This window comes from Oncorhynchus mykiss, chromosome 12, assembly GCF_057628025.1.
Source record: "Oncorhynchus mykiss isolate SJ-2025 chromosome 12, ASM5762802v1, whole genome shotgun sequence".
Lineage (NCBI taxonomy): Eukaryota > Metazoa > Chordata > Actinopteri > Salmoniformes > Salmonidae > Oncorhynchus > Oncorhynchus mykiss.
Window position 1 is genome coordinate 38,077,218 of NC_143033.1, and position 15,757 is coordinate 38,092,974.

The 15,757-nt window shown below is 46.6% G+C and overlaps 1 protein-coding gene across 11 annotated transcripts in view; it reads left to right on the plus strand.

Moving 5' to 3' along the window:
• The window catches only part of LOC110538892 (homeobox protein cut-like 1), a 256,649-nt gene that overhangs the window by 222,794 nt on the left and 18,098 nt on the right, over positions 1–15,757 (plus strand). For 2 of the 11 annotated variants that reach the window (XM_036937492.2, XM_090192409.1), the window contains exons 14-20: positions 1,089–1,874; positions 4,407–4,487; positions 7,515–7,616; positions 8,074–8,163; positions 8,637–9,142; positions 9,921–10,298; positions 11,954–12,113. In XM_036937492.2, coding sequence (XP_036793387.1) covers positions 1,089–1,874; positions 4,407–4,487; positions 7,515–7,616; positions 8,074–8,163; positions 8,637–9,142; positions 9,921–10,298; positions 11,954–12,113 — 2,103 coding nt within the window. The remainder of the gene's footprint in view (positions 1–1,088; positions 1,875–4,406; positions 4,488–7,514; positions 7,617–8,073; positions 8,164–8,636; positions 9,143–9,920; positions 10,299–11,953; positions 12,114–15,757) is intronic. The other 9 variants (XM_036937496.2, XM_090192410.1, XM_090192413.1 and 6 more) reach the window with 7 other exon arrangements.

The window sequence follows — 15,757 nt, forward strand, 5'->3', positions numbered from 1 at the left end:
TCTTACTTGGTTACTTCCCAATGTAATTTTGGATTAATTCATGGTAATGATTGTAACATGTTATCAGTTTCATGAGAATAACTAAATGTTGTGTGCCTGATGATCATGGTCTCTTTTGCAATGGTGTTGGGCCAATGGCTATACCTGACATTAATCAAAGCGCACAAGGAAAAGTTCGTGAAGAGCAATTATTGCTTGGCAGCCATTGTTTATCATTGCTGTATAGTAAATTTTGCTCCTGACCCCACATTCTTTTTATTTTTATTTTAACCCCCTTTTCTCCCCAATTTCATGGTATAGCGATGAGACTATCTTGTCTCATCGCTACAACTCCCGTACGGGCTCGGGAGAGACGAAGGTCTTAACACAGCGCGCATCCAACCCGGAAGCCAGCCGCACCAATGTGTCGGAGGAAACACCTTCGCACCTGGCGACCTGGTTAGCGTGCACTGCGCCCGGCCCGCCACAGGAGTCGCTGGTGCGCGATGAGACAATGATATCCCTACTGGCCAAGCCGGACGACGCTAGGCCAATTGTGCGTTGCCCCACGGACCTCCCGATCGCGGCCGGCTGCGACAGAGCCTGGGCGCGAACCCAGAGTCTCTGGTGGCACAGCTAGCACTGCAATGCCCTAGACCCCTGCGCCACCCGGACGGCCCCTGTCCCCACATTTTGATGAACACACCACAGGCACACACACCACTGAGGTTAACCCACCATGAAATATGCGAATCCCAACTCTACCTTCAGTGAGTGGTGGCCTGGAGATGGTGAGATGCAGGGGCAGGTTAAAGGAGGGTAGGCAGGGCATACACCACACAGCAGGTAAGCTAGGCACCTTTGCATGTGTCCATATCCTGGGACATGCCTGCCAGATGCTTCCCTTCACTACTGCTCAGTGTCCCTTTCCACAGCCAGAAGCCCCAACTGGAAAATAAACACACTCCATCAGTGCCTCTCCACTCTAATGTTATGCTACTCCACTGGAGTACACTGCACCCCCCAGTCTAGTTATTTTGTTTTTATTTTGGACGTTGTTGATGCCACATGATGTATTGATCTGTGTCATGTTTTGTCTGGCTACACAGGTTTGAGAGAGCGAAAGGTCAAAGAGTCATCAGAGGGACAACAGCGTCTCTGCACCACACCCATGGGCACCAACTTGAAGGGCTCCCCTCCCCCTCCCTCCTCTCAGCTCCTCCTGCGCACTAGCTCAGGTGGTTCCTCCGACACCACCCCTGTCACTGCCGCCAATGGCACACACCACTTCTCGCCCACGAGTGGCGGGCTGGGTGGGCAGGACTTCTTCAGCCCCTCCTCTCTGGCGTCGGCGGGCACCGCTTTCCCCCTGGGGGGCAAGGTGGTGCTCAACTCCCTGCTGCAGCGCCAGCTCATGCAGACCTTTTACTCCAAAGCCCTGCAGGACTCCGTGTCCGCCTCCGGCCAGGCCCTTCTCTTCTCCCCTTCCAACTACCCCACCCATAACTCCCTTTCAGCCAGCCCCCTACCACCCCATCAGTCTTTGCAGTCGCAATCCCAGCACCCGTCAGCGGGCAGCCCGGATGTCAACGGCCTCGCCCCCTCGCCCAGCCAGTCAGAAGGGGCGGGGAGCGTCTCGGAAGGCGAAGACATGGACACGTCTGAGATAGCGCGTCAGGTCAAGGAGCAGCTGATCAAGCACAACATTGGGCAGAGGATCTTCGGCCACTACGTGCTGGGGTTGTCCCAGGGCTCAGTCAGTGAGATACTGGCCAGGCCCAAGCCCTGGAACAAGCTGACCATCCGGGGCAAGGAGCCCTTCCACAAGATGAGGCAGTTCCTGTCTGACGAGCAGAACATTCTGGCACTGCGCAGCATCCAGGGGAGGCAGAGAGGTGAGACTGACAGAAATGTGTACACACACTTCACACAGCACACATCAACTGCTCACACACAGACACACACACAGCTGAGCACATATACACACATATTTTAGTGATGTCTTTGCCTCCAGGTGCTTTGCATCACACATCAAGTTCCAATTCCTAGGTGAGATATTTCTGATGAGTATAGAACGGTAACCTCGTATTTACCAGACTGATTACCACTGATTCCATTCATGTAAACACGCGAGATTAGGCTGCATGCGAGGCTAGTAGAACGGCCCCAGGTTCAGGCAGGTGTTTTGTTTCTGTGTTACAGTAGCTTCAGTATGGTCCTGCAGTGCTATCCCACAAATATATGTACTCAATGGGAAAATTGGTGCTGAATGGTACATTGAATGTTGTCAGACACACTGATGCTATTCAGATTAGCAAAAGACAAACTTCAGAACGTCCTCGTTCAATGTGATCCTCAGTTAGTGCATGACCCTAACCTTAAACCTTTGACCTCACAAACGGGGGCATTTTTGGTCACTGGTGGTAGCGCTGTCTCTTTAACAGACCTTTAGATGTCCCCCCCACACTTCAGCAGTGTGGCCATAGCCCGGGCCCTTGATGAATGGACAGCGATCTTTATCGCTCCTGACGCCAGTCATGTCGCCTGCTAAAATGCCCAGATTAACCTCGCAGACATGTTCCCTTTCTGTTGTTATCGTCTTTCACCTGTTGTCATAGCAACCGCCCCAGGAATCAAACCCGGTAGAGGGAGGGAGCATTTACAAGCTAGTCTATCAAGATGTCATCGTCACGCGCCACTCAGGGTTCCATCACTTAGCGCTGTCGGCCCACTGCTTTTTGCTATTGATTTTGTTACCGTCTTAAATGGCACATTGCCGCTTGCTGCTTGGGAATGCAGCCTGTACTGTTGAGTCAGTGAGTGGGAGGCAAGCTGATCCCGTCAGATTGCAGAGGAAGATCTGTCTGAATAGGCTCAAACAGCAGTCAATAACATGCATGTCTGGACAGGCAGTGGTGCAGAGGGGTGTGGAGTGTGTTTGTGCCAGTCATGCAGAACAGGATGTTCTGAGGATAGTGCTTTAAGTCTTCGAAGAAAGCATACCCCACAGTAGTGGCAGTACACATGGCGACTCAGACTGTAGCTGCCGCCCCCCTGCTGCAAAGCCCTCATTCTTCAACCCAAACTGCTCATAATGCGGACACTTTCACAAGCAATTACGTCAAATTTGAGACAGATTACAAAACGCAAACCTGTACATTGGGTTCCTATTAAATGACTCCATATTTCCCCTCTTTGCTCTCTCTCTTTCCTTCAGACCCCCCCCCCCGTAAATCTCTCGATCTCTTTGTATCCATCCCTCTGGCTGTGTCTGTTCCTCTGCTCTCTCTCTCTTTCTGTCTCTGGGTGAGGAACTGATACCTTTGGAACTTGGTGCTCAGTCAGTAGCGTCACAAGGCCAGATGAGAGCTGCTGCCGTCAGCAGCCCGGGACGAGAGCGAGGCGAAACAGACGGGGTATTAGGAAACACGACCGCAGTCAAGACTCTCCGCGTTAAACGGCACAGGCCCACTTGGCAGTCAGGGCAGGGGTGATGTGAAAGTTTGCGCTCGGGCAAAATTTGTTCCTCTGTGTTAAAGCAGAGTAGTGAGTGTAGATGAATGTGCACACTGTTGCTCTGCACTCTTGTCTATTGTACTTGTTTGGACGGGCTTCAAGGAGTTGGTCTGGCAGCAAGCACCAAACCTGTCGGCCCAGGGGAGAAGTCCAACAGAAGTTTAATAGAATCATGCTGAGGAGAAATGTAATGTGGTTCTTATGCACTGTAGCTAGTAGTTCTGTTCCATTTCAATCATTTATGTTCTCAATAACTGAACCCACAACTCACGGTCCAGTGAGTCCAAATCCCCATCAATGTCTGTTCTCGAATATGTGGAGAGTTTGACATGTGGGTTTGAATGGTAGAACATGTGGGTTGACTCAAGGGTTCTCAGAAGGCAGTTTAAGACTGTGTAGAGTGGTCTTCAATCCACTTTTGTTTCTGGCTGTTGGACAATAAGATACTGTTACCTACTACTGTGTGTATTACTTTGGCCAAAGTGTTAACAAAGAGCATGTGTGCGTTTCCAGGCATTGTATTCTGACATATTGAACCATATGGCTTCTAGCTATATTTGCGTTCTTAAGTAAGTCACTTAAAAGTTTTGTCCTTGTTGAATTGGTTTTGCCCAAATGTTAGGGTTTTTGCTCAGATGACTAGATGTTGAGGAGTTGGTCTAGTAATTGTAGATCTATAGCTCTATATAGCTAAGGCCCTGACTACCACCACCATATCCTGTTTGAATTTGAGTAGAATGAAGCTGCTCCTAGACACTGATCAATTGTCAATTTTGCGTTTTCACTCTAACAGTTCGGATTTAGGGAGAGTAAGCTGATCTTAGATCTGTTCCTAGGGGCTATATCCACCGCCATGTAGCAGTTCAGGGTTCTGACACTTATCTTATTTGTCGCCACTTGTTTTCCAACAGAGAACCCAGGCCAGAACCTGAACAGAGTGTTTCAGGAGGTTCCGAAGCGAAGAACCGGCTCCGAAGGCTCCTCGAGGCCAGGTCTGTTCTTTGCCTTCCCATATCGTGGTTGGTTTAGTGTTTTGGTCGGCTTTTATGTTGTACAATTTGTTGTGTCATTTAGCCATTGTCAAAGTCACTCTACCACTTCTGGCCTGGAGTCTGGTTGAAAATAAAGGGAGGAGGTTGATGTTTACCCTAACCACTGATACAGGGTCAGATATTTTTTCTTCCCCATTAAGGGGTTGGTTTATCTGATCCTAAATCTGTGGTTAAGGACACATTCTACCTCAGGCGAAAAAACGGGATTAGGCAAAAGTGAAGGGGGTTATAAAGGCACCCTTTCCACGCCTAGGGTGCGTCTTAAAACTTTCAGTCCAAACCAGCCCACGCAATCTCTCCCTGTCTGACATCAGGGCGAAACCTCACTTGTCTAATTTAGGCTTTAAAAAGCTCCTTTATATGCTTTGCTATGTACTTTCCCCAAACCCATGCAGTGTTTCATGCCTTATGAAAATGGCCATGGGTGTGGTGCTTACATGCAGTTTGGCACTTCGGAAGGCCACATACACAATCATTTTCAACCCCTTTTCCTTCACAGGCAGTGGTGGCCTTGACAAAACTGTCTAACTTTAAAAACAGAGGTCCTTAGAAAAACATAATAACATCCTGTCCCCATGACCCGGCAGCTGTGCCTGTACACCACCATGGTTGTGCGTGTGTGTATATCACTGTGTATGTGTGTGAGTTAGAACGTGCTTGGGGGGGGGGGCTTACGGAGTCCCCCATCCTTGCCCTGTCTGACCCCTTTTTTGTCATGATTTACTTCCAGTTCACCCCCTGTACCCAGCTGCTCCCCCCCTCACTCACACACATGAGCGAGCGCGACCTTGCCCAATTACTCTGACCACTCACTCAGGACAAATGAGAGCGAGGAAGCCGGGAAGCTCGGGAGCCACGTTTGTCAGGCCCCTCCATGTTTAGCTCCAAACAGCAATTAGCCCTCACTTCTGAAGCCCATCCAAAACACCAGGTCTTGTGTTTCTTATGGAGTCTCTCCAACGTCTGTTTTCCATTGTTGCGTAGGGTAGCTGGCTGGCTGCTGGAAGTGTTCTGTTCAGCGCTCATGAGGAACATGTGTAGCCGTGGCCTCTTGTGTTAACAGGATTGAGCTGTGTTGTAAAGGGAGCCCCCAGGGGAGTATTGCCGGCAGACACACACTGGTGCAGTTGCCAGGGTGAGCCATGGGGGTTTGATGTCAGAACTCACTGAAGGAGAAGGTTCAACATCACCTTGGGTTCCTTTTAGACACGAGACAGTCAGTAGACTCAAACTTGAGACATTTTTACTGGATATTTATTGGAATAGTAGCACTTTTCTCTAACTCCAAACATTCAGCTTTAGATTTCACTGGCTATGTTATGACTGTGAACCTGTGACATACTGTAGTCAAAAGTAAAATACTAGCAACAGAGTGCCTTCGGAAAGTATTCAGACCCCTTGACTTTTTCCACATGTTGTTACGTTACAGCCTTGTTCTAAAATTGCTTAAATATTTTTTTCCCTCATCACTCTACACACAATATCCCATAATGACAAAGCAAAAACAGGTTTTTAGACATTTTTGCTAATTTATACAAAAATAAAAACTGAAATATCACATTTACAGAAGTACTTTGTTGAAGCATCTTCGGCAGCAATTACAGCATCTAGTCTTCTTGGGTATGACGCTACAAACTTGGCACACCTGTATTTGGGGAGTTTCTCACATTCTTCTCTGAAGATCCTCTCAAGCTCTGTCAGGTTGCTATTTTCAGGTCTCTCCAGAGATGTTTGATCGGGCTCTGGCTGGGAAACTCAAGGACATTCAGAGACTTTTCTCGAAGCCACTCCTGCGTTGTCTTGGCTGTGTACTTAGGGTCATTATCCTGTTGGAAAGTGAACCTTCACATGAGTCTGAGGTCCTGAGCGCTCTGTAGTAGATTTCATTAAGGATCTCTCTGCCTCGATCCTGACTAGTCTCCCAGTCCCTGCCGCTTAAAAACATTCCCACAGCATGATGCTGCCACCACCATGCTTCACCATAGGGATGGTGCCAGGTTTCCTCCAGGCGTGATGCTTGGAATTCAGGCATAGAGTTCAATCTTGGTTTCATCAGACCAGAGAATCTTGTTTTTGAGTCTTTTGGCAAACTCCAAGCGGTCTTTCATGTGCCTTTTACTGAGGAGTGGCTTCCGTCTGGCCACTCTACCATAAAGACCTGATTGGTGGAGTGTTGCAGAGATGGTTGTCCTTCTGGAATGTTCTCCCATCTCCACAGAGGAACACTGGAGCTCTGTCAGAGTGACCATCAGGTTCTTGGTCACCTCCCTTACCAAGACCCTTCTCCCTTGATTGCTCAGTTTGGCCGGGCGGCCAGCTCTAGGAAGTCTTGGTGGTTCTAAACTTCTTCCATTTAAGAATGATGGACTGTGTTCTTGGGGACCTTCAATGCGGCAGAAATGTTTTGGTATCCTTCCCCGGATCTGTGTTTCGACACAATCCTGTCTTGGAGGTCTACGGACAATTCCTTCGACCTCGTGGCTTGGTTTTCTTTCTCTGACATGCACTGTCAACTGTGGGACTTTATATAGACAGGTGTGTGCCTTTCCAAATCATGTCCAATCAATTACATTTACAACAGGTCCACTCCAATCAAGTTGTAGAAACCTCTCAAGGATGATCAATGGAAACCGGGTGCATCTGAGCTCAATATCTAGTCTCATAGCAAAGGGGCTGAATACTTATGTAAATAATGTATTTCTGTTTTTTTATTTTTAATACATTTGCAAAAACGTCTAAGCTTGTTTTCGCTTTGTCATTATGGGGTAGGTAGTGTGTGTAGATTGCTGAGGATTTTTTTTATCTAAGAATAATGTAACTAATGTAATGTAACAATATGTGGAAAAAGTCAAGGGGTCTGAATACCTTCCGAAGGTACTGTATATTAATTACCCAAAGAATTTACCACCCCCGTTGCCTCCCTTTGGTACAATCCATTGACCCCCGACCTTTTTTGCCCTTCCCTAGGTAACATCACCACGCGGATCCGCACCTCGGAGAGTGGCTCAGATGAGGCCATCAAGTCCATCCTGGAACAGGCCAAGAGAGAGCTGCAGGTTCAGAAGGCTGGTGAGTGGCTGTTCTCTCTCTGACGGACACGACTCTACAGCAGGAGCTGGTTAGATTTTCTATCTATTGATAGAGCTAAAATAATTTACCTCAACCCAACTTCAACCCTGCTGTATAGTTGTCTGATGCTTCTTGTCTGACCACCAACCCTCATACCACACTGCATGCCCCTTGTACAGAAATTATAGGGATGCTGGGCATTTACAGTATAAAGAGTTTCCTTCCCAGGGTTTTGACCTCATACAGCCCGTGAAGTGAATGAACATACAGTAGGATGTGATGTGGTTGACTCAAGCTTTCCCCATTTGTATCTTATTGGTCATACAATTATTCTGAAATTACCAATGCCATAACTAATGCCAAACCGTGCTAGTGACTGCCCCATACACTGCCTTTAGAATGTCTAAGAGATGTCCCTCGTGCTAACCCCCTCTTGACGCCGTGCCACCCACTACAGATGGTGTGGAGGACAGACAGCGACGACAGACAGGTTACCCCCGAGGCATGGGCAACTATTTTGCAAAATATGCACAAAGTCTCAGACTTGGTGAGGAATGGATTTAACCTTACATACTGTGTGGCCCCACACCGGGAATATACAAACCAAGTACAGACTGCAAGACCACCTTTTTCTGTCAGGGAGGGAGAATACATTTCCTTGACCGTCCATGTCTTAAATCTAAGGGATATGGTTCTACTAGGGAGCAGTTATTTTTGCCTCAAACACATTAGCAAGACAAATGTGGCTGTATTGAAATTCTTAAGTGATGGACTGTTATTGTATAAATGATCAAGCACTTAGAATATGTTTATAAGACTTCATAAGAAATCACTTATTTTCAAATGTTACGTTTTCCTTTTGTTTTGAACTTCAGACATCAAACAGAAAATCCCAAACCTCACAGAATTCTTCTCTACTTCAAAACAGTGTGGCCATGGAGCGTCATTTGAGTTTGAGTGCAGATGGCGTTCGTAGCCTTGTCTGATGACGTCTATCCTCTCTGTCTCTCCCTGCTGTAGACTCGTCCCAGCCCCCTCCCTCGTCCAGCATTGGTGGTGGTGGAGGTGGTATCGGCTCAGGTGGATCCTCCAGCTCAGACGAGACCATTCGCTCCATCCTAGAGCAGGCAAGGAGAGAGATGGAGGCCCAGCAGGCCGCCCTAGAGCCCATCCTCAAGGCATCCTCCATGGGCCCCTCCGACCTGGCCCTGCTCTCCCCCAAACTCCTGGGCGCGCCAATCCTCCCAGCCTCCTACTCGCCCCTGGCCCTTTCCCTCAAGAAGCCCTCCATCCCCCCAACCTCCTCTCCCTCCTCCCTCCTGGATTTCCACTCTGCCATGGTGAAGAAGGAGGCAGGAGAAGTGGTGGGAGAAGGCGGGGGAGGAGGAGGGTTGCTAATGGATGGTGGGACCAAGCAGGGGCGAGGCTCCTGGAGGGATCAATGGTGGAGCAGTATGCACCCCGGGGGGCAGGGAGCCACGGCAAGCCTGAATGACGATGTGCGTAGTCAGGAGGACAGCAAGGAGGTACAATAACATTAATACCACACATACTCTCTGCCTTCATGACCTCTCTCTCACCTCCGAACCACGGTGGGCCAGCCACAATGTTCAAAATGTTTTGAGAATGTGTCATATCATTATAACTCATCACTGTTCTACACACAAGGCTCATTCCCTCTGATGGAACATATACATGCTGTTCGTGTAAGTTGTTAGCTACTTCTCCTTAAACTGCTGAGATTTGTTTTGCACTACTGTCGTTTTTGTTGGTTGCCATCACTCAAATCAGCTTCTGACACAGCCCTTGTGCAACTGAAATGTATCTGGAAAGTGGTATTAGAAGACAGAGGGCCATTGTCTATGTTCATCTGTAGCGTGCAGCTGCTCCACTCAGGACGAGGTGCTCGGAGTGCGTATGTGTGTGTGAGGTCCATGTCAACACCACAAACCGGATATTAGGCTCGCAGCTCTCAGAGGCAGAACATGGCCTAACCCAGCAACTCATGGGAGCTACGTTTCTTCACAACATTGAAATCATCGCCATACTCTCTCCCCCCTATCTTCTGCTCCACATACCCTCCCTGGATCCATTCAATGACAGTGGCTGTGTCCTACTTCTTTATAGGGGGAAGAGAAGCCACCTACCTTCCACTCATGCCTATTCATAGCCGGCGACAGCTTGACGTTAGCGTTAGAGGTTAGCGCCCTACCTCCACAGTGACTGTGCAATTAGCTGTTAGCCTTTAGTGGCCAGCCCCATCCCCACTTCCCCACTGACTGTGCCTCTCTGTGTCTCCGCCAGAAGCCTCCCCGGCTGGCCGGCTCATCCTCGGTGCTGGCACCCTCCTCCGTCTCCATCTCCTCCTTGGACTACTGGAAGGACTGGCCCCGGGCCGAGTCCCCGTACTCCCAGGCCAGCTCTGAGCCTGGCGGGGGCGCCAAAACCCAGGGGCCCAGCCGTGCCGACACACCCCAGAGCAGTCTCTCTCCCCTAAGCTTGGGGCCTCTGGGGTCCCTGTTGACCCCCGCAGCCAAACAAGCCAAGCCTGTGGTGGCGCCGCTCACTCCTGAGCAGTACGAGTTCTACATGTACCAAGAGGTGGACACGGCCGAGCTCACGCAGCAGGTCAAAGACAAGCTGGCCAAGAACGGCATCTGCCAGCGCATCTTTGGAGAGAAGGTGTGCAAGACACCCTACCGCCCCATACCCATGTCCTTATACTGCCTGATATACCCATCCTGCGCCAGTATAGCGTCAACTCACATCCCCCCCTGTAATACTGCTCTACTTGCCTCTCTCCCTTCCTGTCATTTCTGCCCAACTGCCCTCCACCCTCAGTCAGCACATTTCAAAACTGGGTGTCCTCTGCTAGCTCAGCTCTCTGTTATAGTGTGTTTGCTTAATGAATCCATTCATACGTGTGTAAATAGATTTGTGTGTAAACAGGAAACCGTCACCTTTGACATAAAACGTATGTGATCCTGTAAGCTTCAGTTGTCACATCCAGTTAAAACACATCTAAGCCTGTGTCTCTCTCAGCACTCAGCTAGTTAATAGTATTGGGCTGCCAACCAGGATTCCACCAACAAAAACTCATTTATACACCCTGTTGGTACAAACTAAAGCAGATGGTGTCAGGGTGTACAGTACAGATCTCAGTGGTTTGAAGGAATAAGTGCATGATCTCAGTGCATGAGTGTTTGTAATTGGGTGATTACATGCCTGCATGTACCGAAAATATTTTTGGTATCACAGATTGTTCTGGCAATTCTCAGATAATAACTTCATTTTGGGGGGGGGGGGAAATGACGAAAGTCGAGAAGCTATTCTAGGCCTTTTTTAGATATGTACATGCCTCCTGTAAGACCCTTTGATCATTGAAATCGTACATGATACAGACAACATCTTGGTGTCATTATACTTCTTGTAGTGTGCTCTCAAGTATGCAGTATGTCTATATATGAAATAAAATGTATCACATGAATTTATTCAAACAATATACTCTTCAAACACATTTCATTTCCAGAGTGACTCTCTGTTACTGTTAATGGTATGACCCATTTTATACATAGAAATGACATTATAGGTCATTAACCAATCACAGCCCTCCTGTAGGATCGCACATTCAGCAAATCACCAGCAGAGGGAGTTGGCTTTGAACCCATTTTCCCATTCACTGTTGTGGTGATAAAATGTATCATAACTTTAAAAGTAGCAGAAAGCCCACTCTGGAAATGTGATGTACCTGTAGATTATATTGTTTAAAACAATATGCATAAAAATGAAGAAAGTCAACAAAAAAAAAGGGTGCTTTTGAGATATTCATATTTATAGTTTTAACGTTGGATAAATGAGTAACATTGTATTTCAGAATGTAGCAATATTCCATAATTTAGCGCTCACTATTAGGAGTATGTTGACACCAAGGGGTTGTCTATGTCATGTACGGTTCACGGATCATTGGGTCTTACCACTTTCATCATGATTTTCTCAAAAATGCTGTTACAAATGTAAAAAGTATATAAAAACATCCTTCATCCCAATAAAGTTTCTATGTGAGAATTTCCAGAAGGAAGATATTTTCGGGCCATGCTGGCATGGAATTGACCAATTGTCAATATGCAATGTACAATAAGAACAATTGTTTCAGCTTTCTTTTTAACTCTATCCTTTTGTTTGATTACTGTAGCTAATATTATGCTTTATTCTGGCATGTGTTCTGAGCAGTGTACTTACACATTAGTGTTGTTTTACTGTGATGGCGTGCTCAGATATATCAAAATATTTATTGACTGACGTATGTGTGTCTGTCTGTGTGTGCGTGCGTGTTACAGGTGCTGGGCCTGTCTCAGGGCAGTGTGAGCGACATGCTGTCCAGGCCCAAGCCCTGGAGCAAGCTGACCCAGAAGGGCCGGGAGCCCTTCATCCGCATGCAGCTCTGGCTCAACGGAGAGCTGGGCCAGAATGTCCTGCCCTTACAGGGCCAGCCACAAGGTAAACACACACACACTGGACATGCACACCAGGCATACACACACACTGCTAGAACGTACTGCACCTACAGGGCCGACCACAAAGTAAACACACACACACTGGACATGCACACCAGGCATACACACACACTGCTAGAACGTACTGCACCTACAGGGCCGACCACAAGGTACATGTGTACACAGAAGAAGGAAGCCTGTACAGAATAAGAAAAATCCAAAACATGCGTCCTGTTTGCAACAAGAAACTAAAGTATACAGAACAAAAATATTAACACAACATGTAAAGTGTTGGTCCCATGTTTCATGAGCTGAATTAAAAGATCCCAGAACTGTTTCATCGGAACAAAAATATTATTTCTCAAAAATATTGTGCACACATTTGTTTACATTCCTGTTAGTGAGCATTTCTCCTTTGCCAAGATAATCCATCCACCTGACAGGTGTACCATATCAAGAAGCTGATTAAACAGCATGATCATTACACAGGTGCACCTTGTGCTGGGGACAATAAAAGGACACTAAAATGTGCAGTTCAAATCAAATCAAATCAAATTTTATTTATTATTAGTTTTGTCACACAACACAATGCCACTAATGTATCAAGTTTTGAGGGAGAGTGCAGTTGGCATGCTGACTACAGGAATGTCCAGCCGAGCAGTTGGCAGAAAATTGAATGTTAATTTCTCTACCATAAGCTGCTGTCCATCCGCCCTCACAACCGCAGACCACATGTACGGCTTCGTGTGGGCGAGCAGTTTGCTGATGTCAACGTTGTGAACAGAGTGCCCCATGGTGGGTTTATGGAATGGGGTAGGCATAAGCTACGGACAACAAACACAATTGCATTTTTTCGATGGCAATATGAATGCACAGAGATACCGTGACGAGACACAATCCTGTCTCGAAGCTCTACAGACAATTCCTTCAACCTCATGCCTGGGTTTTTGTTCTAACATACCGGTACACTGTCAACTGTAGGACCTTATTTAGACAGGTGTGTGCCTTTCCAAATCATGTCCAATCAATTGAATTTACCACAGGTGGACTCCAATCAAGTTGTAGAAACATCTCAAGGATGATCAATGGAAACAGGAAGCACCTGAGCTCAATTTTGAGTCTCATCACACAAGGTCTGAATACCTATGTTAATAAGGTTTGCAGAACATTTGCACATATTTCTTTTAAGAATAATGGGTAAATGTTGCACAATCCAGATGTGAAAAACTCTTAGAGACTTAAACAGAAAGTCTCACAACTGTCATCGCTACCAAAGGTGCTTCTACAAAGTATTGACTCAGGTGTGTGAATTAGATATTTCTGTATTTCATTTTCAATACATTTGCAAAATTAAAAAAAGAAAATGTTCAAGTCGTCATTATGGGATATTGTGTGTAGATGGTTGAGAAAATAAAACAATTGAATACAGTTTGAAATCAGGCTGTAACACAACTAAATGGGGTATGAATACTTTCATATGCGTGTGTCTGCGTTCATGCCCGTGTGTGTGCATACATCCACCTACAGTGGTTCCTGAATGAACAGTGGTTCTTCATGCCAGTGTGTGTGCATACATCCACCTACAGTGGTTCCTGAATGAACAGTGGTTCTTCATGCCCGTGTGTGTGCATACATCCACCTAGAGTGGTTCCTGAATGAACAGTGGTTCTTCATGCCCGTGTGTGTGCATACATCCACCTACAGTGGTTCCTGAATGAACAGTGGTTCTTCATGCCCGTGTGTGTGCATACATCCACCTACAGTGGTTCCTGAATGAACAGTGGTTCTTCATGCCCGTGTGTGTGCATTCATCCACCTACAGTGGTTCCTGAATGAACAGTGGTTCTTCATGCCCGTGTGTGTGCATACATCCACCTACAGTGGTTCCTGAATGAACAGTGGTTCTTCATGCCCGTGTGTGTGCATTCATCCACCTACAGTGGTTCCTGAATGAACAGTGGTTCTTCATGCCTGTGTGTGTGCATACATCCACCTAGAGTGGTTCCTCAATTAAACGTTTTGAGATGATGCCGCGGGACTTAAAGGTAATTTGTGGTTTAGTACGGTACCCTGCATCACTGCTTCATTGCTCCAGACCACCACAAGAGGGAGTTAGAGCGCTATTATGCTTTTGGGTACAGTGTAAAGTGTTGGTCTCAAGGCGCTACGGTATCTCTCACCGAATGAATGGGCGATATAAACCAAATAGAAACGTATAATTGTCCACGACTTCACAATTGAATTTGAATTAACTGAATGAAGAGGAAGAGGGTGATTACATTTAGAACAATAGTGTAAGAATTGCTATTCCTCTGTCCTGCACACGCACATCCAAAAAATACACTTGTTTTTTTGTTTCTACTTGGTCAGAAGAAGCTGTAACTTTACTGTGACATATTACTTAATAAAATTGTTACACTAAGGTTTTTATTCTAAGTGAATTTAAAATGTTCATTTATATTCCATGATTTTCTTAAAATATATGTGTTGCCTGAATATAGGCAGCAAGTGGTGTCTGCTAAGTAAACAAGTTGATGGCACTGTCATATAGCCTCGGCTACGAGGCACAGATAACATACAACTCAAAAAAAGGTTTCACATATTTTCAAGACCTAATCTATTTAATTCATTTGTTTTATTTATTCCATTTACTTGTGTAATGTTAGCGAACAGATAATAACAATTGAAAGAAGCGTCTGGTGGAACATGGAGTGAAAGGGCATTGTACTGTAAGTACGCCACAACGCTGTGGGCCAGGTGGAAATAGTTTAGCAGTCTTTCCAATAAATTTGAATACAAAAAATGCCACCCACCCTTGATGTCAATGTCAGATTTTTCTTTTCGTTGAATCTCCATTAGGATATTGGTTAGGCTACAATTAGGCTGTGGAAATGTTAGGAATATTTGACTCTTCACTCAGTCGCTTCGTAGCCTGTGTGTGTGTCCCAGTGTGGGATCTGATTGATGGCCGCTGAGAGCAGGGAGAGCCTCTGTCCTTGCCCACCGATTAAATTCTCCCCGGCTGCTGTCCTTGTATTGAAATGAAAATCTTTTCTAGCTTTTATTCTCTGTCTGGAGCATTGGGCTTAAGCACAGAGAGGGACTCATCCATCAGCCAGGGGTGTGTGTGAACTTGTCCGTCAGGTCTCCCCCACGGTCATCTGTCTGTGTCCACCTCCTGACACCACCGTCACACACCACATACCTACTCGCATACATACTGTACACGCACACACACCACATACCTACTCGCATACATGCTGTACACGCACACACACCACATACCTACTCGCATACATACTGTACACGCACACACCACATACATACTGTACACACACACATACCTACTCGCATACATACTGTACACGCACACACACCACATACCTACTCGCATACATACTGTACACGCACACACACCACATACCTACTCGCATACATACTGTACACGCACACACACCACATACCTACTCGCATACATACTGTACACGCACACACCACATACATACTGTACACACACACATACCTACTCGCATACATGCTGTACACGCACACACACCACATACCTACTTGCATACATACTGTACATGCACACACCACATACCTACTCGCATACATACTGTACACGCACACACCACATACCTACTCGCA